General features: G+C 43.3%; 1 protein-coding gene across 3 annotated transcripts in view; it reads left to right on the plus strand.

The window, feature by feature from the left end:
- NSMCE2 (NSE2 SUMO ligase component of SMC5/6 complex) overlaps positions 1-22,156 on the plus strand; it is a 196,562-nt gene that overhangs the window by 20,456 nt on the left and 153,950 nt on the right. For 2 of the 3 annotated variants that reach the window (XM_037048528.1, XM_037048529.1), the window contains exon 3: positions 21,280-21,386. In XM_037048528.1, coding sequence (XP_036904423.1) covers positions 21,280-21,386 — 107 coding nt within the window. Of the gene's footprint in view, positions 1-6,699; positions 7,030-21,279; positions 21,387-22,156 lie in introns of those variants that run through there. The other variant, XM_037048530.1, reaches the window with a different exon arrangement.

Raw genomic sequence — 22,156 nt, forward strand, 5'->3', positions numbered from 1 at the left:
TTTTAAATGTTGATCTTTGGTGACCTCGTTTATTATAGTTATATTTATACATATGTATGTTTAGTGGAGTTCTTAGGATTTTCTCTATATAAGAGCATGTCATCTATGAGTAGAGATAGTTTTATTTTCTTCCTTTCCAATCTGCTTGCTTTTTATTGTTTCCTTCCTAATTGCCGTGACTAGGACCTGGAATCCAACATGGAATAGAAGTGGTGCGAACTGCTAGTCCTGGCTCGTTCCTGATCTCAGGGCAGAAACATCCCGCCCGTCGTCATGACGTCCTGTGTGCGGCCGAACGCCCTCCTGCAGCGTCCTCCCAGCATGGTTGGCTGAGGGGGTGCAGCGTGCCCACTGTGAGAGGGGAGGCGCTTAAAGCAGTTCCATTCATTAACCCAGAGCGGGTATTAGGAGATGAATTTGGAGCTAAGAGGCAGTTGATTGATTATGTGTCACAGCACCCAAGTAAGCAAATGGAATAAAGCCTTAAAGGTGTTCGATAGAAAACCTGCGCTCAGGGGACAGGGAGGGTTCACGGGCTCTTCTAGCTCTGGGCCGTTAGGGGAAATTTCACAGAGGAGGTGATGATGAAAGATGGGGTGGGGGTGTTCCCTGGGAGAAGGGGTATGAAGGCCTTGGTGTCAGGCTCCGTGAGGGGTCTAAGGTTTTACCCTCCTTGGAAGCTACCAGGTTAGCCACCACACTTTTGTGGGTGCCGCCAGAAGACAGGAGACCTCAGGACCAGAGACGGAGGTTTTTGTCACTGTTGCACATTGAGCAGCGTGAGTGTCATGTTCCCATAGATTTGCCTGCTGGCCCCCCCGCCCCTCCCCAATCCTGACCAGGATATGGAAGGGTCAGCAGTGATTCTGCAGTGGGTTTGCGTCACAGCCAGGGAACCCTGAGTTTAAGGATCCTAGATTACCTGGAGGATGACATTATCCTCACTATCCTGCCCTCTGCTTTGGAGGGAAGCGCTGTCTCGGTCTTCCACAGCTTTGTTCATTATCCAGTGTCCTTGGAAAGATAGCCTGGGACAAAAGGCCCTTGATTCCTCTGCTTGCAAAATGTGCGAAGATGTGCGCGACCTACTAAGAGTTGCTTCCCAATACCTGGCAGACACAGGGAACTGGGAGAGGTTCAGATTGAAGATTAACTTTGGTTTGGGCCTTCCTGAGGTTTCTGCCACCACATGTGGATATTACATCGAGGAGATGTGATGCGCTTCTTAACGTTGGGAGGTCACGGCTGCTGCGAGGTGCCTTCCTTCTTTCCCTTTCTGCCAAAGAGACAGCACAGAACTTCAGTTCCCTAAGCAGAATAACTTAGGACTTGAAGAGTTTTGGGATCAAGTAACTTGGGTTCAAACTCAGCTCTGCCCCTTCATAGCATTGTGACTTTAAGCAGGTTTGGTTTTCTCATCTGTAAAGTAGGGATAGTGTTGTAAAATAGCAACTAATACCTAACGGATGTTTAACTGTGTGCCCACAAACACCTTCTTTACCCCCACTTTGTTCAGGGTTGGTATGAGAATTCAGTAATGTGTGTCAGACCCTCCCCACGGTGACTGGCACATAGCACTGCCATCACTGTGTCTGGTTAATAGTTGTTTGGGCCCTTTGTGGGTGAGAGAGATGGATCCTTTGGAGCTCTTGGCTCCACATTAGTACCGTGCAGAATTAGTATTGTGCAAGTTTGATACTGAACAGACAGAGTTAACGTGCAAGCTCTGCGCCCTGCTAGCTGTGCAAATTCAAACCACTTCACTCCACTCTTCGAGTTTCCTTTTCCTTGCATGTAAAATACCGACATTGACTTTTCTTCAGGGTGGTTCCTAGTCTGACACAGTTTACGTGCTCTGGTACGCAGAATTTGCTTCTCCTTGGCCCGTCAGACTGGGAGCACCTGCTTTGGTTAGGAGGGTTGGTGGGAAACAGCGGAACATGCACACCTTTCGGTTGGGAGGGGGAATGGGGCCGAGGTGTGTGGGGGGGGGCGGGGAGGGAGGATGGACATTCTCTCCCCAATAGGAAAGAAAAAAGACATTTATGATAGGGTCTAAGAAGCAGAAATGTGTTCCAATTTCAGAAAAATTAGTATGGGATTTAATTTCCAGCAAAAAGGATCAGAGTGCCTATGGGACAGACTAAAATAGGCATTTAAACCAGTTAATAGGGAGAGATTATGTAACCTGTCACCCAGCAGATGCGGGTTTTGCTAGTGCTGGCTGCTCTCTTGGAACTGCCCCGAGTTCCTCCGCAGTTGTGGGGTCTGCTGAGCTGGAAGGAGGCGCCCTGCATCTGCGGTACCGTGGTCCTCTCACTGCCGAGTCTACGAGTTCACCTGGGTCTCAGCTGAAACTTAACAGTATTGAAGTGGGTGGTGGTGTTATCTGCAACTTGTTTCTAATTTTACAATTTTCTGAGTGCAACATGCACCTGTGTTTAGGCATTTAGTCATTGGGAAGCAAAATACAAATAGCAGTTGCTGTAATGAACCCTGACAGACTCATATAGCAAAGCCCTGTGATACCCAGAAACCGCCTCTCGGACCCGGTGGATGTCGGAGACCACCTCGGGGGGGTCCGAGGGGTGTTTCGGGTGCCCCGCTCCGAAGCAGCTTCTTCCTCCCTTTCCTCTTTTACTTTTTCGTTAACTGATTGTTTGTTCCAGAAATTTTCTGTCGTTCTTGCATTTTGGCGAATATTTGCATCTTCACCCCAAGAATAGTGTTCTGCTTCTCATTCTTATCCATCTTGTCCACGTCACCAGTGGGGGAGCCTCTGCAACTATAAGCAAAATCTTTCATGTGATCTGTCAGTCACATTTTCAGCCCAAGCAGGGCTCGTGACTGCCGTGTGACCGGGGATTTTAACGTGCTCTCATTCTTTATTTATGTAACGATTTTGGTTGGCCTCGGGTGAGGACCACGGGAATAGATTTCTCAAGAGAGGAAAGTATGTTTGCCAAAATTTGATTCTATTTGTTAGAATTTAACAGGTGACTGATTTAACTTCTCATTTTCATTAAGAATGTATTTTAAATCTTTATCTGGAAAAGAAGTGAGATTTAAAAACAGGACAAGTACCCCTGCATTTATTGGAAGTATTGGGTACTTACCACGTGGTGGAGTAACTGCGTTTCAGCAAAGGACCCCGGCAATCCCCCTTCACCGTGCTTGCATTCCGTCCCTCACATCAGGGGCAGAGCTCACTGGGGAATCTGTCACCCCAACTCGGCAGTGATAGTAATAAAGGAAATTGGTACCAGGGTGGGGGTTGAACCCCCGTTGGCATATGTCCATTTTGCAGTGAAACAAACTATGTTAACACTTTTAGAACTCAACATTTTAAAACCAGAGACTTTTGTTTTGTCCTAACGTGTCATGATTCAATGCACTGACTGACTCGGACTGGGAGGTTCTTTTATGCCACGTGATGTCAGTTGAGACCACAGCCATTTGGGGGCTCGGCTGGATTGGAACTTGCCCAATGGGTCCCTTAGCTGGCTGGCTGTCACCTGGAGGCCCCGACCAGGGCTTCAGGATTCCCCATCCCATGGCTTCTCCAGGTGCCTTGGGTCTCTCTCAGCGTGGTAGCTATTCCACGAAGAAGGAAGCAGACGCTGCCAGACCTGTTAGGACCCAGACTCAGAGGTATCCAGCTGGTCAAAGCAGGCACAAGGCCAGCCTCAATTCATAGATAAAGAAAAGAAACTCTACTTCTCAGTGAGAGGATAACATTCATATAAGGGCCAAGAGAAAGGAAAACCGTTTACTAACTGTGCGAGGTAGGGTTGGGGATTCCAGCGGTGGCTGCAGTAGACGTGGCATTGTGCCCTGAGCGGACTCAGACGGTGCTCTAGGACTGGTGAGAAATAGATTCCTGAGAGACGAAGGAGGAAAGTGGGTGAAACGGGATGATTTGTTAAGTATGCCAACTAGGGAACAGCAGGCGTCCGCCACGGTAGCTCAGGTTTGTGACTTCATCCCCCACGTTGGGTCCCGTGTGCTAACGTGGTGTGCCACTGTGCCCGTGCCACGGGAACCACCACGGAGCCAGCGGTTTGAAACGGCGCGGATTTGTTCCCTTACGAGTCTGGAATCCGAAATCTGAGGTAGGCCGCACTGGGCTGAAGTCAGGGTGTTGGTAGGGCCGTGTTCCTTTCTGGAGATTCTAGGGGGGTCATTTTCTTGCCCGTTCCGGAGCTAGCAGCAGCTGGTTGGTTCTTTCTTACCGAGCATCACTTCGCCTGCTTGTCTTTCATGAACGTGGACTCTTGTGATCATATGAGCTGCACCCAGATAATCCGGGATAATTTCTCTCTCCATCTCAAGGCCAACTGATTAGCAACCTTATTTCTCCCTCTAACCTTAATTCCCTCTTTCCCTGTAAGGCAATGTATAGGTTCTGGGGATCAGGACATGGACATCTTTGGGGGGCTGTTATTTTGCCTACCACAAAGGGACCTGAGGACTGAAATGTGTTGTCTTTGGGGTGGGAGAAAGTGAATTCAGTTGTATTCATGTCTCCAAGTGGGATGACCAGTAAGCAGTTGGTCTGTAGCTCAGGATAAAGGTATGGATTTGGCAATAGCCTGCACTGGGGAATGGAAGCCATGGAATGAATATTGTTTCTTAGGCAGAGTGTGCGAGGGCCTGGGCCAGCATCCTGAGGGGTTGGGTGAAGTTGCAGACCAAAGAGGTTGAGAAGGAGCTGTCGGACGGACGGCAGGAGGGAATTTAGAAGAATTTGGCTCCAGGAGGTTGGGAATCACCTTTGTAGACTGTTGTATCTTTGTCCTGAAAGGATCCTTAAACTTCTTTTTAAACCTTCTGTTACAGATCAGAAAACTGAGGCTCAGGGAGATGAAGTGACTTGCCTAGGACTGTATAACTAGCTAATAGATGTGCTTCCTGACTCCTGCTTCAGTTTATTTGCCAGCCCAAGCCTGGGCTAGTTTACCCTTTTCATTTGAAGATGTATTGGGGAAAGGTATTGAGGAAAGATTTGGGCTGTGTGTGTGTGTGTTTCTCCGGCTTTCTGAACTCTGAGAGCGAAAGCTGCTGGGATCGTGTTGTCTAACTGACGCTGTAGTTACATGAGAGTCAAGTTTTTTCTGCCAAATAACACAGTGAAGATTTATTTTTTTAATTTTAGTCTCTATGTACAGCCTCATTTCCTTTTGCAGTCTTTTTTTCCACTTCATTTTGTATGTGTGCTCTCTTTTCTCTTAAAATAAACATTTTAATTTGGAATAATTTTAGCTTGATAAAGCATTGCAGATAGTGCAGAGAGTCCCCACGTGCCCCCACCCAGTCCTCCAGATTGTCTAAGGTCTTAGATTCCTGTGGTACATTTGTCAAAACTGGGAAACAACATTAATTACTGTTGACTAAACTGAATAGAAAATCCCAGACTATCGGATTTCACTAATGTCCATTTTTAAGACCGTGTCCAGGATCCAGTCCAGGATACCACATTGCATTTAGTCATCATGTCCTTGGTTACTTCGTAGTCTGTTTCTGTTTTTTAATGAAAAGAAAATTTATAGCCTCGACAGTTTTGAGGACTCCTGGTCAGGTACTCTGTAGAACGTCCCTCCATCCGGGTTTGTCACGCTAGACTGTGTGCTGTTTTTGGAAAGAGCCACACTGCGGAAGTCGTATCAGACTCCCTGGTGTGATTCTCATCACGTCGTGCCAGGGCGTCCATGACATCACTGTGACTTACTGCTGGTGTTGACCTTCACCGTCTGGCCCCAGCTGCGTTTGCCAGGTTTCTCAGCTGAAGAGGTGCCTTTCTTTCCCCCGCTCTGCGTCCCGGGTTTTGGAAGCAAGTGACTGACTGCACCCGCATGCAAGGGGGACGAATTCAGCTCCATATGCCGGGGGGAGACATATTTACCTGCACTTTGTAAAAGTTCATCTATAAAGAAATGTGTTTTCCCTGCCCCAGCCCCAGAATTAGCTGTTTCCCCAGGAGCTTTTGTTCCTGTTGCCAGAAAATGAGGTTTAGAAACTAAGATGTAAGCTCTGGGTGTGCTTTGCTGCCGGGATCTCCCTGTTTCTAGGCCCTTTCAGCAGACAGGGTTGGGAAGCATGTGTATGTGTACTAACATATGTGTGCACCCACCTGTCATGGTTTTTTATCTGTCCACATCTATGTTAAGCTAAACACGTGTTTATACTGATGCCTTCAACTCTAATCTAGTAGTCCCATGCGGGCAAATTCCAGTTCCTTGGATTATTGGTATCTTCCTCTCCAGTGTTAAGAAACCTGCCCTCCACTGGTCATCCATTTATTTATTTATTTGACCTCAAGATACATTAAATCAGTCTCAGAATTACTAACTCATACTTCCATGACAACATCATCAGTGAGCATACAGTGCTTATATGTGCAGTTCTTTTTGTCTTTAGTTCTGCAGTTTTGAGTCAAAACAGAGTTCAAGGTTACTTAGGTCAGTTCCTTCTCCCTCCATTGCTTTCAGTGAGGTTGTATTACACATCTGTAGTACAGTTAAATTTCTTTGTCACAGTCACATGCTATCCCAGATCATTGGTTTGTGGTTGTTCTTCTTCTGCATACATTGACAATTTTGGGAGTCTAACTTGTATGGGTTTTGACACATTGCAGTCTCTTTGAAAATATGTACTGTACTGAAGACACACTGGGACATTTGCTGGGAGCAGAGTTGGAAGTGTAGTTCTGAGACCAGGACTGTGAGTAAGGCCATGGTCAGGTTTGTAGGTCAGCAGTCAGGGTTAATGAACCTTCTGTGTTCAGAGGTCAGGAATATCAGAAACTTTCAGTAGTCACGGGTCTGGAGGTGATGGAGTTTAGAGGACTAGGCAGATACCAAACATAAGGTAAAGAGCTGAGTTGCATCAGACATAGATATTGGAATTTAAAGTGATGGCAAGTGGATTCTGCGTGAAAGGACCATGTTAGGTGTGCGTGGTCCACAGCCAGCAGGAGCAACGCCCTGGTAGCTGCAGTGAGTCCTGGAGTGGAAAAGAGTCTCGGAGACTGTAAGTATTTCAAGGGAGGGATCCTGTTGCTTTTGAACCTAACAGAAACGTCTCAGACTGCCACCTGCAACAGCCTGCCTTAGATACACCCACGATGGTTTTATAAAAATTGCAGAGTTGGAACTTCTGAAAGCAGGGCCCAGGAATCTGCATTTGAAACAACAATTCCAAATAATCCTGGCACTGTCTGAAGTTGGAGAACCCCTTCCCCTAGAGTGAATGGGGAGTGCCTTGCACAGGTAGGTTTAGTGTACTTTGTGTGTTTACCGAATTGAAGTGCAGGTCAGTTCTGAAACCTGATTAGACAGCCAAGTTTGGAGTAATAATAGTTTTAAAAAATCTGAGGCTTATGAAAGGTTTAAAAAATTTAAATAACTTGCCCAAGATCACGAAAAGTTTGTAAGTGGTAGACCCAGAATTCAAACCTGGGCAGTTCCCTCCAGGGTCCCTGTTGTTTACAACATTGTGAAAGCTTTGGGGGTTCATGCCCTGTACCCTCACAGTTTCAGAGAGAAATTCAGCAACCAAGAGAGAATAAATAAGAGATTGTTGATACCACACTGTCATTTTGGTGCTTCGGCAAGCAAGGTGATAGTGATGTTCTTGACCCCTAATAATTTGGCAACATCATATGAATGTAAAAGTACAGTATCATAGAGCATAACAGTACTGTTACAGATCTGTAGGTTCTTAGACCTAAAATGGACCTCACAGGTCTCCCCCTTACAAATGAGGGAACCGAGTCCCAGAAAGGTTGAGTTGATCACTCAAGGTCTCCAAGCAAATTACCGACACCCCCAGATGTCCTGGTTCAGTACAATATCATTTCCACTTTCATTCTGCTTCTATCTTAAGTATCTTTAGGAAACAATTAAAAATTTATAACTAGAGTTATTTTTAAAATCCATTCCATTTAGATGAGCCTAATTAAGAGTTGCACAGATGTTCTCTGGAGGGTGAAAATTTGTAGCTGAAATTAGAAGCAAATCTAGTATATTTGGAAGGAAATGTTGGGTGCAGTTGCAAAAATAAATGTGAGTAAATGGCTTCGGGTATTTTAGTAGGAAAGTTGGTTTTCAAACAAAAGCTTTTGTAGAATGCATTATTTATGAGACCTTACTTTCAGTTTTGATTTTCTAGCTTAATAAAAGGCCTAAAATAATTCAATAGTATAAAAATAGCTGGTTGAGTTTGAGATTTGTTAAAAATATGGATTTGAAGTAACAGTTCTTTTTTGTCTTAAAATTCTGTAAATTTAGAAGAAAATCTCAGAGAAAAGGCAGTTGGGGCTTTTAACTTAAGAACATGCATGAGAACCATGGGTCTCAAATCTCTCCAGGATTCAGAATTTCCTGGAGGACTCGTTAAAAGACATATCCGTGGTCCCCATCCACGTGTCAGAATCAGTGATCTGGTGTCCAGCCTGACAGTTTGCATTTCTAATAGGTTCCCAGGTGACACTGATACTGGTGGGCTGGTGACCACACGTTGAGAATTGGAGAAAACAAATTATAATAAAAAGCAGTCATACTCTTCTGAGGTTATTGTAGACTCAACACTGGTTTCTTTGACATCTATTACAGAAATAATTCCTGTTAATTCGCTAGTAAAACCGTGATGATGACACACAGAGAGGTAATTTTGGGTTGGCCGGAAAGTCCATTTAGTTTTTCCCATAAAATAAGAGACATATTTTTCATTTTCACCAATAACTGTGTTGATGTGGATAGTTTGAGCATGTTGGCTATCACCTGTGTGGTATGATGTCGATTGTTCTCAATTAATGTCTCACTTTGATCGATATCAATTTCAACTGATCTAAACTACCACCGAGCATCTTCCAGCAAGAAATCTCCAGCATGAAACTTCACAAACCAGTTTTGCCACACTTGATCAGTCACGGCACCTTCTCCATACACTGCACAGATCTTTTTTGCATTTCAGTTGTGTTTTTACCTTTCTTTAAAGAATATGCCAAAAATATTGCATATTTCTTCTCATCTTCAATATTAAAATCGCTGCACAAAATTCACCAATTTGATAAGTTTTTTTAATGCACACATGACAGCTGTCACAATACAATTTAACAAAATTGTTTTGAATAACGGTAAAGACAACTGAGCAGTCATCTTACAGAACAAACATTTTAGCCAACCCAGTATTTAAAGTCAGTTCTGAATCTTGGTAAGATTAAATTATATTAACTGGGGTTAAATTGTATGGTAAAGTATGCTTTCTTAGTTGTCTGAACATTAGGCATCTCTATGTAGAATACATTAAAGGTAACTCTAGTTACTCTTCATTTTTGTCAACACTTGGCATGGGAAATCTTAATATTAGCTATTCTAATAAATATGCAATGGTATCTTACAGTGTTTTAATTGTATTTCCTAATGACTGATAATCTTGAATACCTTTTCATGTGTTTATTTGGCACTTACCAGTTGGGTGAAATATCTATGTAAATCTTGTTCCCCTTTGTTATTGGATTATTTTTAAAAAAGCTTTTACTGCATTTTGAGAGTTCTTTATATTCTTTATCAGGTGTGTGATTTGTGAATATTTTCACCCAATCTGTACTCTTAACAAGTTCTTTTGAAGAGACCAAAGTTTTAAGTTTTGATTACACCCTGTTTATCAATTTGTTCCCTTCTGGGTGTGTGCCTTTGGTGTTGTATCTGAAAAGTCTTTGCTTAACTTTAAGTTCCTTATAATAATTGAAATAGCACTGTTGAAAAGACTATCTTTTCTACACTGAATTGGCTTTGCTTTTTTGTTGTATCAGTTGCCCATATATGTATGTTTGTATTTCCAGACTTCGTATTCTGTTCTGTTGATGTATTTGTCTATCTTCGCCTTAATACCAAACTTCGGGATTATTGAGATCAAGTAGTGTTAGTTGTCCATCTTTATCTTCTTCAAGGTTGTTTTGGCTGTTGTAGGTCCTTTGCATTTCCATATGAAGTTTAGAATCAATTTGTCAATTTCTACCCCAAAATATGCTGAGATTTTGATTGATATTTGTGCCTTGTAGCCTGGAAACTTCCTAATAAAAGTAGGACGGGACGGTTATAGGTCTTACCTTGTATGTTTCTAGTCTTTCTCCTTCCCCTTCTTTATATGATGTCTAGTGTCTTGCAAAATATTTATATGTTTTTATTTTGAAAATTTTTTATTGCTTAAGGCAGGAAGATAAATTTGCTTCTTGTTATTCTGTCTTCACTGGAAGTAAAAGTACCGTGGTAGGCTTTTGATAAGCAAAAGAGTCATGTCAGACTTGACCTTGAGAAAGAGAATTGGTGATGACTTGGGAGCAGGGTTGGTGAAAAAAGGGGGTGGACGAGGAAATCAGTGAGGAAGCAAATCAGTAACCTGAGGATAAAACAGTGAAGACTGACACTAAGGCACTTCCGAAGATGGAAGGAGGCAGTAGGCAGAACTGAGCAGGCCGCGTTGGCAGAACCTGGGGACTAGTTGGATGTGGAGGTAACTGAGAGGGGGGAGTCCAAGACAACTTCAGGGTTTGGGTCTTACAAACGACTTGTTTCTGTTTGGTTGCAGAAACTGGCATCCTGTGTGTGGGATGTGATCAACTGGAACCTCCCGTTTTATAAACGCTACTGCAGCATAACAGAGCCATTTACTCGCAGAGTATTAGTAGTTCTTTATTTCTTACTTTGCAGCTCATTGTAATTGTCAGCCAAAACCAGATACAACGCTAGTGGGTGCTAATTCCCGTTCCAGAAGTACTTTACTTCATCCAACAAAGAGTTGTCTGGGTCATTTCTAGTAGGTTTAAGGGTTTATGGATTATTATTTATGGATAAAGGGGCTTTTAAAGAAGGCAAAACATAAACAGTATTGGGAGTCACTACTCATTTTAATCACGCAAAATGAAAATAAAACACCTTTACAATGATACGATAAATAATGAGAAAAAAATAAGAACTATTTTATAAAAGTTCTGAGATCTTTTCAGGAACTTGTACTGTGTGGAGGTATAACTATAAGGAAATACGCTGTATTAGGTGGGACAGTTATAAGGTTTCTAGTAAATTATGATAAATTTATTTTCTGGAATGGTCAGTGACCTGAGTATTAACAGATTGATTAGCTATCTTTTTCATGAATTCAAATTTATTTTTCTTTAAAATTAGCCCTGGCTGGTGTAGCTCAGTTGATTGAGTATGGCCTGTGAACCAGAGGGTCACCAGTTCGATTCCCAGTCAGGGCACATGCCTGGGTTGCAGGCCAGGTCCCCAGTGGGGGTCATGTGAGAAGCAACCACACACTGATGCTTCTCTCCCTCTCTTTCTGCTTCCCTTCCCCTCTCTTTAAAAATAAATAAATCTTTTTAAAAAGTAAAATGAAAGTAATAAGCATGGAATATATCCTTATCACAGAACGAGTATGAGATATAGTTGTCTCTTTTTTTTCTTTTTGACTGTGGCTTTTCACTCTTTCCTTAAAGAAATGCTTCTCAGAACAAAATACTTCCCATTTAGACCAACATTTGAGAGTTAGGTGAATAACAGAGATCACAGTCCCTGTCACGATAGGTCTTATAAGGTAATAAGGTTCTTAATTATTTTATTTCTTGACTTTTGAGAAAAAAGGAAGGAAGGGAGAGAAAGAGAAAAACCTTGATTTATTCTTCCACTGTTTTGTTCATTCATTGGCTTAATTCTTGTATGTGTCTGACAGTGGATTGAATGCACCACCTTTGTGTATTGGGATGACGTTCTAACCAAATGAGTACTCAGAATGGGCTAATGAGTTTATTAGAACTCTTTGAACTTATGTTTATAGTTTTTGAGTACTTAATTTCTGTTTAATTAAAGTTTTCCTTTATTACATTTTTAAAAAGATTTTATTTATTTATTTTTAGAGAGAGGGGCAAGGGGGGAGAAAGATAGGGAGAGAAGCTTCCACGTGTGAGAGGTAACATTCAACTGCTGCCTCTTGGTGCCCCCAGCTGGCATGCGCCCGCAACCCAGGCTTGTGCCTTGAGAGGGAATTGAACTGGTAACGTTTTGGTTCGTAGGCTGGCACGCAAACTACTGTGCCACACCAGCCAGGACTGGTGTTGCTTTTGACACTAAATTGTATCCAGAGACTGATTTCTGTGATCTTCTGAATTCAACTCCTCATAGAATTTACCTCAAGCAATACTTTGAGTTGCAACTTGACCGTGGTAGTTTATGGATTACTCACTGCTCACTCTAAGGCAGTGTCCGTCTGTCTAATGAAAGGTGGTCTCCGTTACTCTGAGCTAGAACTGTTCAAGTCAACCAGTCAGTCGTTCTTTTTACCTTCCCTTTCTCTCTCCTAGAAGAAGTTAATGTTTAGGAGAATTCCTTTAGCTAGAGAGGCCGTTGGTTCGTTATTCCATGGTTTGTGTGTGAAGTACATTTTATTTATTTCGGGCTCGTTGTTCAGACACTGTAACACGTGCCTTCCTTGCTGACTTTAGGGTACACATGAGGTCATTCCAAACTCCACTGCTTATTAATTGTGTGACCTGGGGCAAATGATTTAACCTCTTTGAGAATCAATTTTCTTATCTCCAAGTTGCGTTTAATTACACCTAATTCGCATTGCTGTAACAAAGGCTGGGATGAGTAGTGTGTTCAAAGTGCCTGGCACGTCGTCAGGGCTCAGTGAAGATTTACTCTGTGTCTCCTCCGTTCCGGCCCAGGGTTTTGTTTGGCCCCGTACACTCTAGTCCGCCTCCGCGGAGAGACACGAGGGCATCTGTTCAGCCTCTTCCCCAGTCTGGTGAACACCTGGCACTTACTGATCCTTCAAGACATGGTCCAAACTTACCTTCTCCTGTTAAATCTTTCCTGCCCTCTGTGGGCAGTGTTGGCCACTCCCCCTTGCTTCAAAGCGGTTTTTTTTGCCCTCTGCCTGTCACGTGTTAAGTGCTCATTATGCATTTGCTAGGTAAATGAATTTCTGGATGTAGTGGGGGGGGGGCTGTTTACAAAGCTCACTGAGCCTTGCAGTCTTGTGAATTTGGCTCAGTACTTTGGGCTTGGGTTAGTAAAAATAACAGAATTAAGGAAGTGATGTTCACTTGATACGTTTTGCTTCTAAGGGCCAAATGCTTTTAGCATTAAGATTAATTACATTTGCAGACTAGTTATCTGTTCTGTAATAATTTTAATGACATAGTATTTTGTTAGTACTTACTGTGGGCCAGGCCTTGTGCTGATCACTTTACCTACATTTGCTCATTTAGTCCTCATATCAGTTTCTGAGTTTGACACTGTTATTTTCCCCATTATACAGGAGAGGAAACTGAGACTCCAGTTAAGTGACTTACCAAAGATTACGTAGTTAGCAAGTAACATAGTCTAGATTTTAATGTGATCTGACTCCGGAGCTGGCTTTTTGAGGTACTATGTTATGTAACTCCCCTCTTCTGTACAATTATAAGCCAATTGTATGTAAATGCATGTCTAAAGATGATTCTAAAGGTCAATATTTCTTGAAGATTTTCCCCATATGTGCTGTTCATAAAAGGATCACTTGCTTACTAGTTTGTGCCATACACTGTATGCTCTCCACTGTTATTGCTGGTGGGAAGTAGTTATAAAAAGTGGATTCAGTTTTAATTTTACCACACTAATATCTGCATGGGGGAATAATTATGACTAAAGTACAGTGTAGGGAGAAGTAACCAAGTTTCTATTAAATATTGCTCAAGCACTAAGTCATTAAACTTGATTCCTGATGAATATATAATGATTGCTTAATGCTAGGCTGCCAGGGAAAACACACACAGTCACTCATGGAGGTAGGTGTGTGTGCAGATCTGTGTCGCTACAGGTACTTGGAGCTATCTTTTCAGAGGAAGGGGTCTTTTGCAGAGGGAGGGAACGGTGGTATCATTTATGCTACCATCGATTTGAGTTGATTCAAAAAGGAAAATTTTGTTGCTTTCAAAATACAGAAGAATCAAGTTTTAACTTCAAGAGACTAGGAAATACATATTCCCTGTTTCAGAAAATAGAATCTCCCTGACACACACAACACACATACACACACACACTAGGAAATTCATAATATTAGTCAGGCGAGTCCCTGCCTCCTTCTGTTTTGCTTGCCAGAATGATACATGCTTTATGGCACCGAATATTTATCAGATCCTCCAGAGTGTGTGATTCATGCTGGTTTGGAGTCAGCAACCCCGTGAGAACGCTAAATGGCTGCTTTGTCTTAGTCTGGTGTTTTACTAATAAAATGCACAGAGTAGGGTTTAATCACTATATAGAATCGGCACTGTTCCTCTTCACATGTGCTTGTACATGACTTCGTAGGATAAAACAACGCCTGATTCTGCAACTTTTACTCGTTTGGGACAGATTTTCAGGAAGCATCTTAGCATTGGGCACAACAGCAGTTGAATGAGGGACAAAAGGTTGAAAAAGATATGGAGGTGAAATTTGTCTTCGGGGTGTGCCTCTCTGACACACACGTTCATGTGTCCCTGTTGTAAAGGTAAAGGAGTTTTATGGGTTTATAAAGCACAAGGATTTGGTTCTATTCTGGAGATTAGGAAGGGTTCTGGAAAAGGCTCAACAGCATAGCCAAGTGAGAAGGCACCTAGTAGTACAGAGAGAGAGGCAGTGTAGAAATGTACAGGGACAGGCTAGGGGACCCTAGGGGACTGAGGAGGGAAAGTGTCATTTTCCTGTCGGTTTCACTGAAGGCACTGATGCTGAAGACCTGGGGAATGATAGGGAGGTTACTTGGCTCAGGGGCCTGTTTCCCCTGTGCTTCCCAAACCCCAGGGCCGGGTCTCAAGGAAGAGTTTCTTCCCCTGTAATGCATGCCTGGAGGAGCCCCATTTGGAATAGTTGATGGTAAAGCTACATCTCTTTAGCTGCATTACTTATGTTCTCGCTGACCTAGTCACTGGTCAGAAACTCAGACTTGATTGTTCTGGTGACCATGCCCACCCGAACTTGAGGAAGCCAAAGTAAAGATTGTTCTCCGCATTTTTGACCTTTGGCCTAAAAAAGGCCATTATATTAAATAAGTAAATGTGAATAGACCCTAGACAACCTGGAAACTCACCCTGGATGAACTCTCCGTGTGTCCCTGCTCTGCTACATTAAGAGTTACTGTATTGCTACAGTCTTAGCACCTGTATCTTCCAGTCCGAGGACCTGGATTTGTCTTACCTAAGTCTACAGCTGTAAAAACAGCTCGTTGGCGTCCTCTCCTTTCCTTTGGCAGATCTGCCTCTTCGTTTTGCCCTGGTCTTCCACATTCACGAGTCCAGCATTGTTACCATTTTGCTTTCATACTTGTTCCTGCCTCAGCCGTGGTCTCACTCTCACTGAATTCTCATGAACTTCGTTTTCGGTTGAATTTGATTACAACACTGAATCATCCATTTAATGTTCTACTGATCATGTAATTTGAATGCCTTTTCAACACTTCAAAAAGAGAGCTTCAGTAATCGTTACAATATTGCTGTTAGTGCATTCTGACATTGAGTAACAGATGCCGTGTCTAATGAATAGCATGGCTGCTTAGATTGCATAATTACAGGTTTGTTTGACTTTAGGAAAATTATATGCAGGCCGACTTCATCCATTCAGATACTTTTTGTAGTATATAACCACCAAAGTACTTCAGTCTAAAAGGAAGCCTTCCTTTAGTGATTATTATTATTTTTCTAGGATTTGCCACCAAACAGGAAGAGAAATGAAACAGAAACCATCTTTTAAAGATGGGTTTGATGCTGCGGCCCTTCCTGGTCAAAATGACACTGTTAAGCTTCCTTGCGTACTTCTAGCAGTTCCTAGTGCTTGGGATCACTGGGCACAGACACACAGGTTTGTAGGAGGGCCGCCCAGTTACCAGCATGTTAACTGAGACGGTTATAATTTTATAATGCAAATCCAGGTGTATCTGTGCCCTCTGGACTTGACTTGCTGTCAGGGGCAGGGGGATAGATTTCGGCTGGTTAATGTAGTAACTTCTTAACCACTTCGTCATTAGTGAACCAGATGTGTCACGCAGATCTCACATCTGCTGAGATCTCTCCAGGAGCCTTGCCCGTGTATCTATTGGCTTGTAAATGAATATTCAGGTACATCGTTTGGGTTCATGTGAGTAACCCAACAAGGGTTGACTGCCATAATGTATGCTCATAGAAAAGCACATCCGAGAAATAGAAAAATCCCTAGACTCTCTTGAGCCTGCTTGCCTGAGGAAGACAGTTCAAGGCTTGAAAGATAGAAATGGCTTTGACATTGGGCTCCCCTCGGTGTATCAGGACTCTGCTCGTCCTCTTGAACATTGCCCACCATGGCCACTCCCTCCACCTCTGTTGCTGCCATGCTCTTGGCCTAGTACAGGTTTGGCTTCTCAGCAGCTAGAGTTGGCTTAGTTCTCGCGTTCAGTGGGGGACTTGGTTGCTTTGGTAGCACCTCTGGTTAGCCTTGCTGATGGGGAAGGTCACTCTCTTCACCAGCATTCAACTGTAGTACAGTTGAATATATATGCACCTCTGTGTTCACCCAGTGTTATTTCAATAGCTAAGATGTGGAAGCAGCCCAAGTGTCCATCAGTAGATGAGTGGATAAAATAACTACGGGACATTTACACAATGGAACACAGCTTGGCAGTAAAAAAGAAGGAAATCTTACGTTTTGTGACAGCATGGATGGACCTGGAGAGTATTATGTTAAGTGGAATAAGCCATTCAGAAAAAGACAGATGCCATGTGATTTCACGTATACATGGAATCTCATGAACAAAATTAACAAAATAGAAACAGACTCAGACAGAGCCGTCAGAGGGGAGAGGCACTACGGGGCTGGGTGGAAAAAGCGAAGGCATTAAGCAAAAACAAAACTCAGACACAGGTAACAGTTTGGTGATTCCCAGAGGGAAAGGGCAGTGGGGGGAGGTGGGGGAAGGTAAAGGGGGGATAAATGACTTGGGGTCATGAGCACACAGTACAGTGCACAGATGATGTATGATAGAGTTGTACACCTGACACCCGTATAATTTTGTTAACCAATGTCACCCTAATAAATCAGTTAAAAAAAACTTAGTGCAGTTGACTCTTAAGCAACCTGGGTGTTAGGGTTGCCAACTTCTGTGCAGCTGAAAAATCCATGTATTACCATTGACTCCCCAAAGCTTAACTGCTGTTAGCCTACCACTGGCGAGAAGCCTTGCCAATAACAGTCAATTAGCACATAATGTGTATGTTAAATTTGTTTTATACTGTATTCTTAGAGTAAGCTGAAGAAAATGTTATTAAGACAATCATAAGGAAGAGGAAAAAATACATTTGCAGTAATCATTTAAAAAATCTGCTCGTAAGCGGACATGTGCAGTTCAAACCTGTGTTGTTCAGGGGTCAACTGTAATCTTCTCGAGGGGAAATTTATTATTTTTCATCAGATTGCTCTACTTGAGGGATTTGGCAAAGCTTTTCCAGGACCAAGTGTGACAGCATTTTAGCAGCATTACCTAGTGTCCTACCTGGAAGGGATCATGAGGGACCTGAATGCAGCTCACGGCCACGATTTCCTCCCCACTGAGGGCTTGCTCCCTGGGTGTTCAGGAGGAGTTAGCGGTGCGTCCTCGGGTGCTGGGCCCCCTCGGCCGAGGCGGGCAGGTGCACAGACTTGGTGGTGAGGAGGCCTGAGTTGGAGGCCTGCTGCGCCCTGGGCGAGTCACTTCAGCTGCTCAGTGCTTCAGGGTCTCACCCATCAAGGGGAGAGAAGACTGCCTATCTCTCAGTGTTGCTGTGAGGTTTATTGTAAGTACCGAGTGCCCCGTAAGTCTTGGCACAGAAGAAACAGTAATTGTTAGCTGCTGCTACTGTTATCGTTGTTTACGTTGTTGTTACTACTTTCCATGCTTTATCACCTGCACCGGTTTTCTCTAATGCCAGGCTTGCCAAGGTGTGTTAGAGAAATACTTTCCTCTCTGGGACTGCCATTCTGTGAGTTTTACCATCTTTTGTATGATTCTCTTCCTCCCCCCTCCCCCTCCTCCTCCTCCTCCCCCTCCTCCCCCTCCTCCATCCCCCACCACCTCACTGGTGCTGGTCTCTTTCCTATGGGAAAAAATCACAATGAAAATATAATAGGCAAATGAATTTATATCATATCTCTATATTTTAATTCAATCGAATATCCGAGGCAGGGCAGTTCATAGTTGGTGAAAGTTTAATTTCAAACTTTGTTAAATAATGGCCATATAAAGAATACTGAAGAAAGAGTTGCTTGTAATTCTTTGCTGGATCCCAAGAACAGTAAGGCATCACTCTTGCCCATAATGGATTAAAAACTGTTTGGAGGAGGAAGATGAATGCTTATAAAAGGCAAGGTTATTTATGGTTCAAAGTGCCAAGTATCAAGTATAGTTGTGACAAATTGACTGAGATCCTTCTAAGCTGACATAGTTGAAAAGCAGGTGCGGGGCGGGGGTTTGAGGTGTGGGGGTGAGGGTGAGCTCAGCACCGGAAGGGCGGGTGTGCAGGGAAACAGTTGGTTGGTGCAGATTCTTAGGAAGGACTTTCCCTGTGAGAGGGGGGATTTTTGATAGTGGGATTGTATAGACTTCGGAGCAAAGGAGCAGGGACCCCCTGGCTGGTCAGGCCCTCCGCACTCTGCCCCTTTCTCCCCCATTCCCCTGCCCCTTTTTGGTCATCAGCCAGCTCCCTGTTTATTTGTTTAATCCCTTTCCCCTCCTGAATTCTTGAATTCTGTGGAGATTTATGTGGCCTGTTGGCCATTTTAAGGCAACACTGTGCTCTTCTTTTCCTACCTTAATTCTTTAGTATAAGAAGACAGTTTCGCTTATGTCTTCCCTAGCCTAGTGTTTCTGAAACATGAACCCAAATAACACTTTATAAAAGAGGTTATTTTTGCAGTAATAATGGAAGTAAGGGTTCACAAGAAGAATAAAAAGAGTCACAAAAACAATCTTGAAAACAGTGGAGGTAGGTTGCAGCGCCATGTGGACACTCTGATCGCCTGTCTTCCTGGTACCGTTAGGGAGTCTCTGCTGGTTCTCGCTGGCAGCCTCTGGTCTCTGCCACAGACCAGACGCCGGCTTCAGCCTGCAGTTATCTGACTGGGCATCGCTTCCAGGAGTGCTGTCATTCTCAGTTATTTTTAGGACTGACTTCCTCATCTCTTCTGGTGTTTTCCCTTTGCTGCCTCAGGCTGCACCGTTCATTCATCAGGTAGGTTCTTCAGCTTGCCCAGGCATCCTAGGGCCCGGAGCTTTGGCAGGGCCGCCTACCTGTAAGCCGCAGTCAGCCTCCCAAGGTCCTCCCTTAGGCTCCAATGCCATTGGACACTGACCCAGCCATTGCTCACTTTCTCCTTCACAGGGGAGCTCTCCGTGGCCATGGTCTTGAAATTGCTGTCTGACTCTCATCATGAGAACCATCATCCTATTTATTTTCCTTTGTAAAACTTTTCATAGCATTTTTCTTGTTAAAGGCACAGTTCTAAGTGCTTCAAAAATTAATCCACGTGATCCCAGTAGGAGGTTGTGAATATTATAGCAAAGTCTAGGTGTTAAAAGCCAAGAGGTATTCTCCCAGAAGCAGATTAACTCAGATACTGTATGGAATGTGTTTGTAATTAACTGTTGTAAAATTAAAGACTAATTTTAAAGCCCAGGAAAGCCATTTTAAGAAGCCAAATGTAAGTGGATTTTACATTATTTCATGACTCTGGGGTGATCTGTCATATTGTTCTTCACAGTAGACAAGAAATACCGCCATCTGAATAGAGTCTTTGACTACCTGCATTTCCAAATGTGATATAAGTCAGCTTTGTTTTCTTTCATTCAGCTTTTTTGATGTTGAAAGTTTTGTGATCCTGTGTTCTCTCTCTTTTCCATTGTGTTTAGAGTTTAAGAAAACAATTTAAAAACACTTTTAAGAAACTCATTTCACTTTTTTAATCTCCTGTTCCCTGAGGGTATTTTAACTTTTAAACATAGTAAGCACAGTAGTTTCACATTCTGACTGATAATCCCAACATCTGGGACATTCGTGGATCTGTTTCTGCTGATCCTTAGTCTTGGTGGCTTGTTCTCATATGTTTTCTAGGGTAGGTCCCCCCGTTAAACCTGTGCTCCCCGGCCCCACCCCATACTCTGCCTGTTATCCCTAATAATTATTTCTTGGGATTCTTTGAGGCTAGGGTGGAAGTGTCTTCTCCAGAGGGGAACACCCGTGGGCACTTTCACTTTGAGACTGCCCCACCCACACCGATCGGGAGTTCTGAGGTTCCCAGGACCCCTCAGGTCAGGGGAACCAGGCTGCAAATCCAGGAGGGCTGGCTCGTGGCCACAGTTTTTCAGAAGTAGGTTATTTGTTTTTCTCTCCCTCTTCCCTCTATTCCGCTCAGTGGCCAGGGCCAACCTCCCACAGCCGGGGAGCAGGGTGGGATTACTCCTGTTTCATTTATTCCAAGGAAGGAGACCTAGCTGACTATGTGACTTTGGTGCTCAGCTTTTCTTTCACATTTTCCCCCTAGATTTTGCTCTGGTTGTTTTTTACTATCTTGTGACTCTTGTTTTTAAGATTTCTTTTTTCCCCCAATTTTTTTGGTTGTCTTCAATAGGAGGATTGGTTCTTACAACCCACCCTACTGTTAGTAGAGGTGGACATCTTCCTTATTTGGCCTTTAAGAGTCCGATGAGGTCCCTGTGCAGGTAGATGACTCGGGCACTTTGGTGGGTGAGGGAACTGAGGCTGGGAGAGCAGCAGTGGCTGGTTAGAGTAAGCGGCAGAGACTGGAACTCCTGGGTTGGAGTCCACCTTTCTGCCTTCGAGCCTTTGTCAACAGGGTGTGTTCTTAGCATTGTGAATGAAGTACCCACATGTCGAGGAAGTTTGAAAGAGCATGTGATGCCTTTAAAAATCATTTAGAGCCCTGGCTGGTGTAGCTCAGTGGATTGAGTGCAGGCCTGCGAACCGCACGATCACGGTTCGATTCCCAGTCAGGGCACATGCCTGGGTTGCGGGCCAATTCCCAGCAGGGGGCTCACGAGAGGCAACCATATGTTGATATTTCTCTCCTTCTCTCCTTCCCTGTCCCTCTAAGGATAAATAAATAAAATCTTTAAAAAAATAAAAAATAAAAAAAATCATTTAGAGCATTGACTGATAGTTGTTATATTGGTACAGCTTTCCCCAGGTAGGGCATTTTAAATGGGAAATAATCATTGCTTTTCTCTTTCTTTCAGCCGAAGTGAGTAGTGAATACAGCATGGATAAGGCGATGGTCGAATTCGTTATGATGGATCGGGAACTAAACCATTATGTAAAGGCTGTTCAGTCCATGATAAGTCATGTAAGTTTCTTCCACTCTCCTGGTTACATTGGTTGCGCGGCTCTCAGGCCTAGAAATAAAAAGACAAAATCAGAATTTTTTTCTAACCTTTAGTACTTTTTTCTTTTTACTGTAGCAGCTGTTCATGCCTTCTTAATCAGGAAGTTCATGGAATAGGAAGCTTAAATATTTTCCCGGTTAGTCCTCCTAGCTATAGTTAGGGCGTTCCGTCTGTCTTAGATTCTCCTGCGTCTTTTGGTCTCAAACTTTTTAACCTAAGTCTCCTTAGAATGTGAGAGTTTTATAAAAATGCTAAAGATTCCATGGAACTTGTTTTTATTTCTATGTTTGCTTCAGTGTGTAACGTGGACCGGATTCAGTCACTCATTCTCCAGCTGTAACTGACAAGCAGCTATTGCAAAATTCACAGAATCAGATAATAGGGAGGAGTTTCAGAGCAAGTTTAAAAAGAAAGTAGCTCTGCGTTTCGGTTTTTCCAGCAGCCAGACTTATCTCTGTTGACTCCAGCTGTCACAGGGCCACAGATAGGCAGTTAAGGTGGGAACAGAGCAACCTCCTTTTCAGCGGTACCGGGTTGAGTAAGAAGTGAGCAATCCGATTGCAGTCATGTTTCTGAGAAGTTCTTTGTCCTCCAAGCAGTGGAAACTCCCCTTTGAACTTATTTCATGTACCTGTGTGATAGGCTGTCTTGTAGTTCTGTTTTTTTTATTTGTCTTCTCTAATTTATATCTATGGGGAAAATTCTAAAAACTGGATGTTTTACAAGATTG

The sequence above is a fragment of the Sturnira hondurensis genome, unplaced genomic scaffold (assembly GCF_014824575.4).
Source record: "Sturnira hondurensis isolate 20B ecotype Veracruz unplaced genomic scaffold, ASM1482457v3 Scaffold0006413, whole genome shotgun sequence".
Taxonomy (NCBI): domain Eukaryota; kingdom Metazoa; phylum Chordata; class Mammalia; order Chiroptera; family Phyllostomidae; genus Sturnira; species Sturnira hondurensis.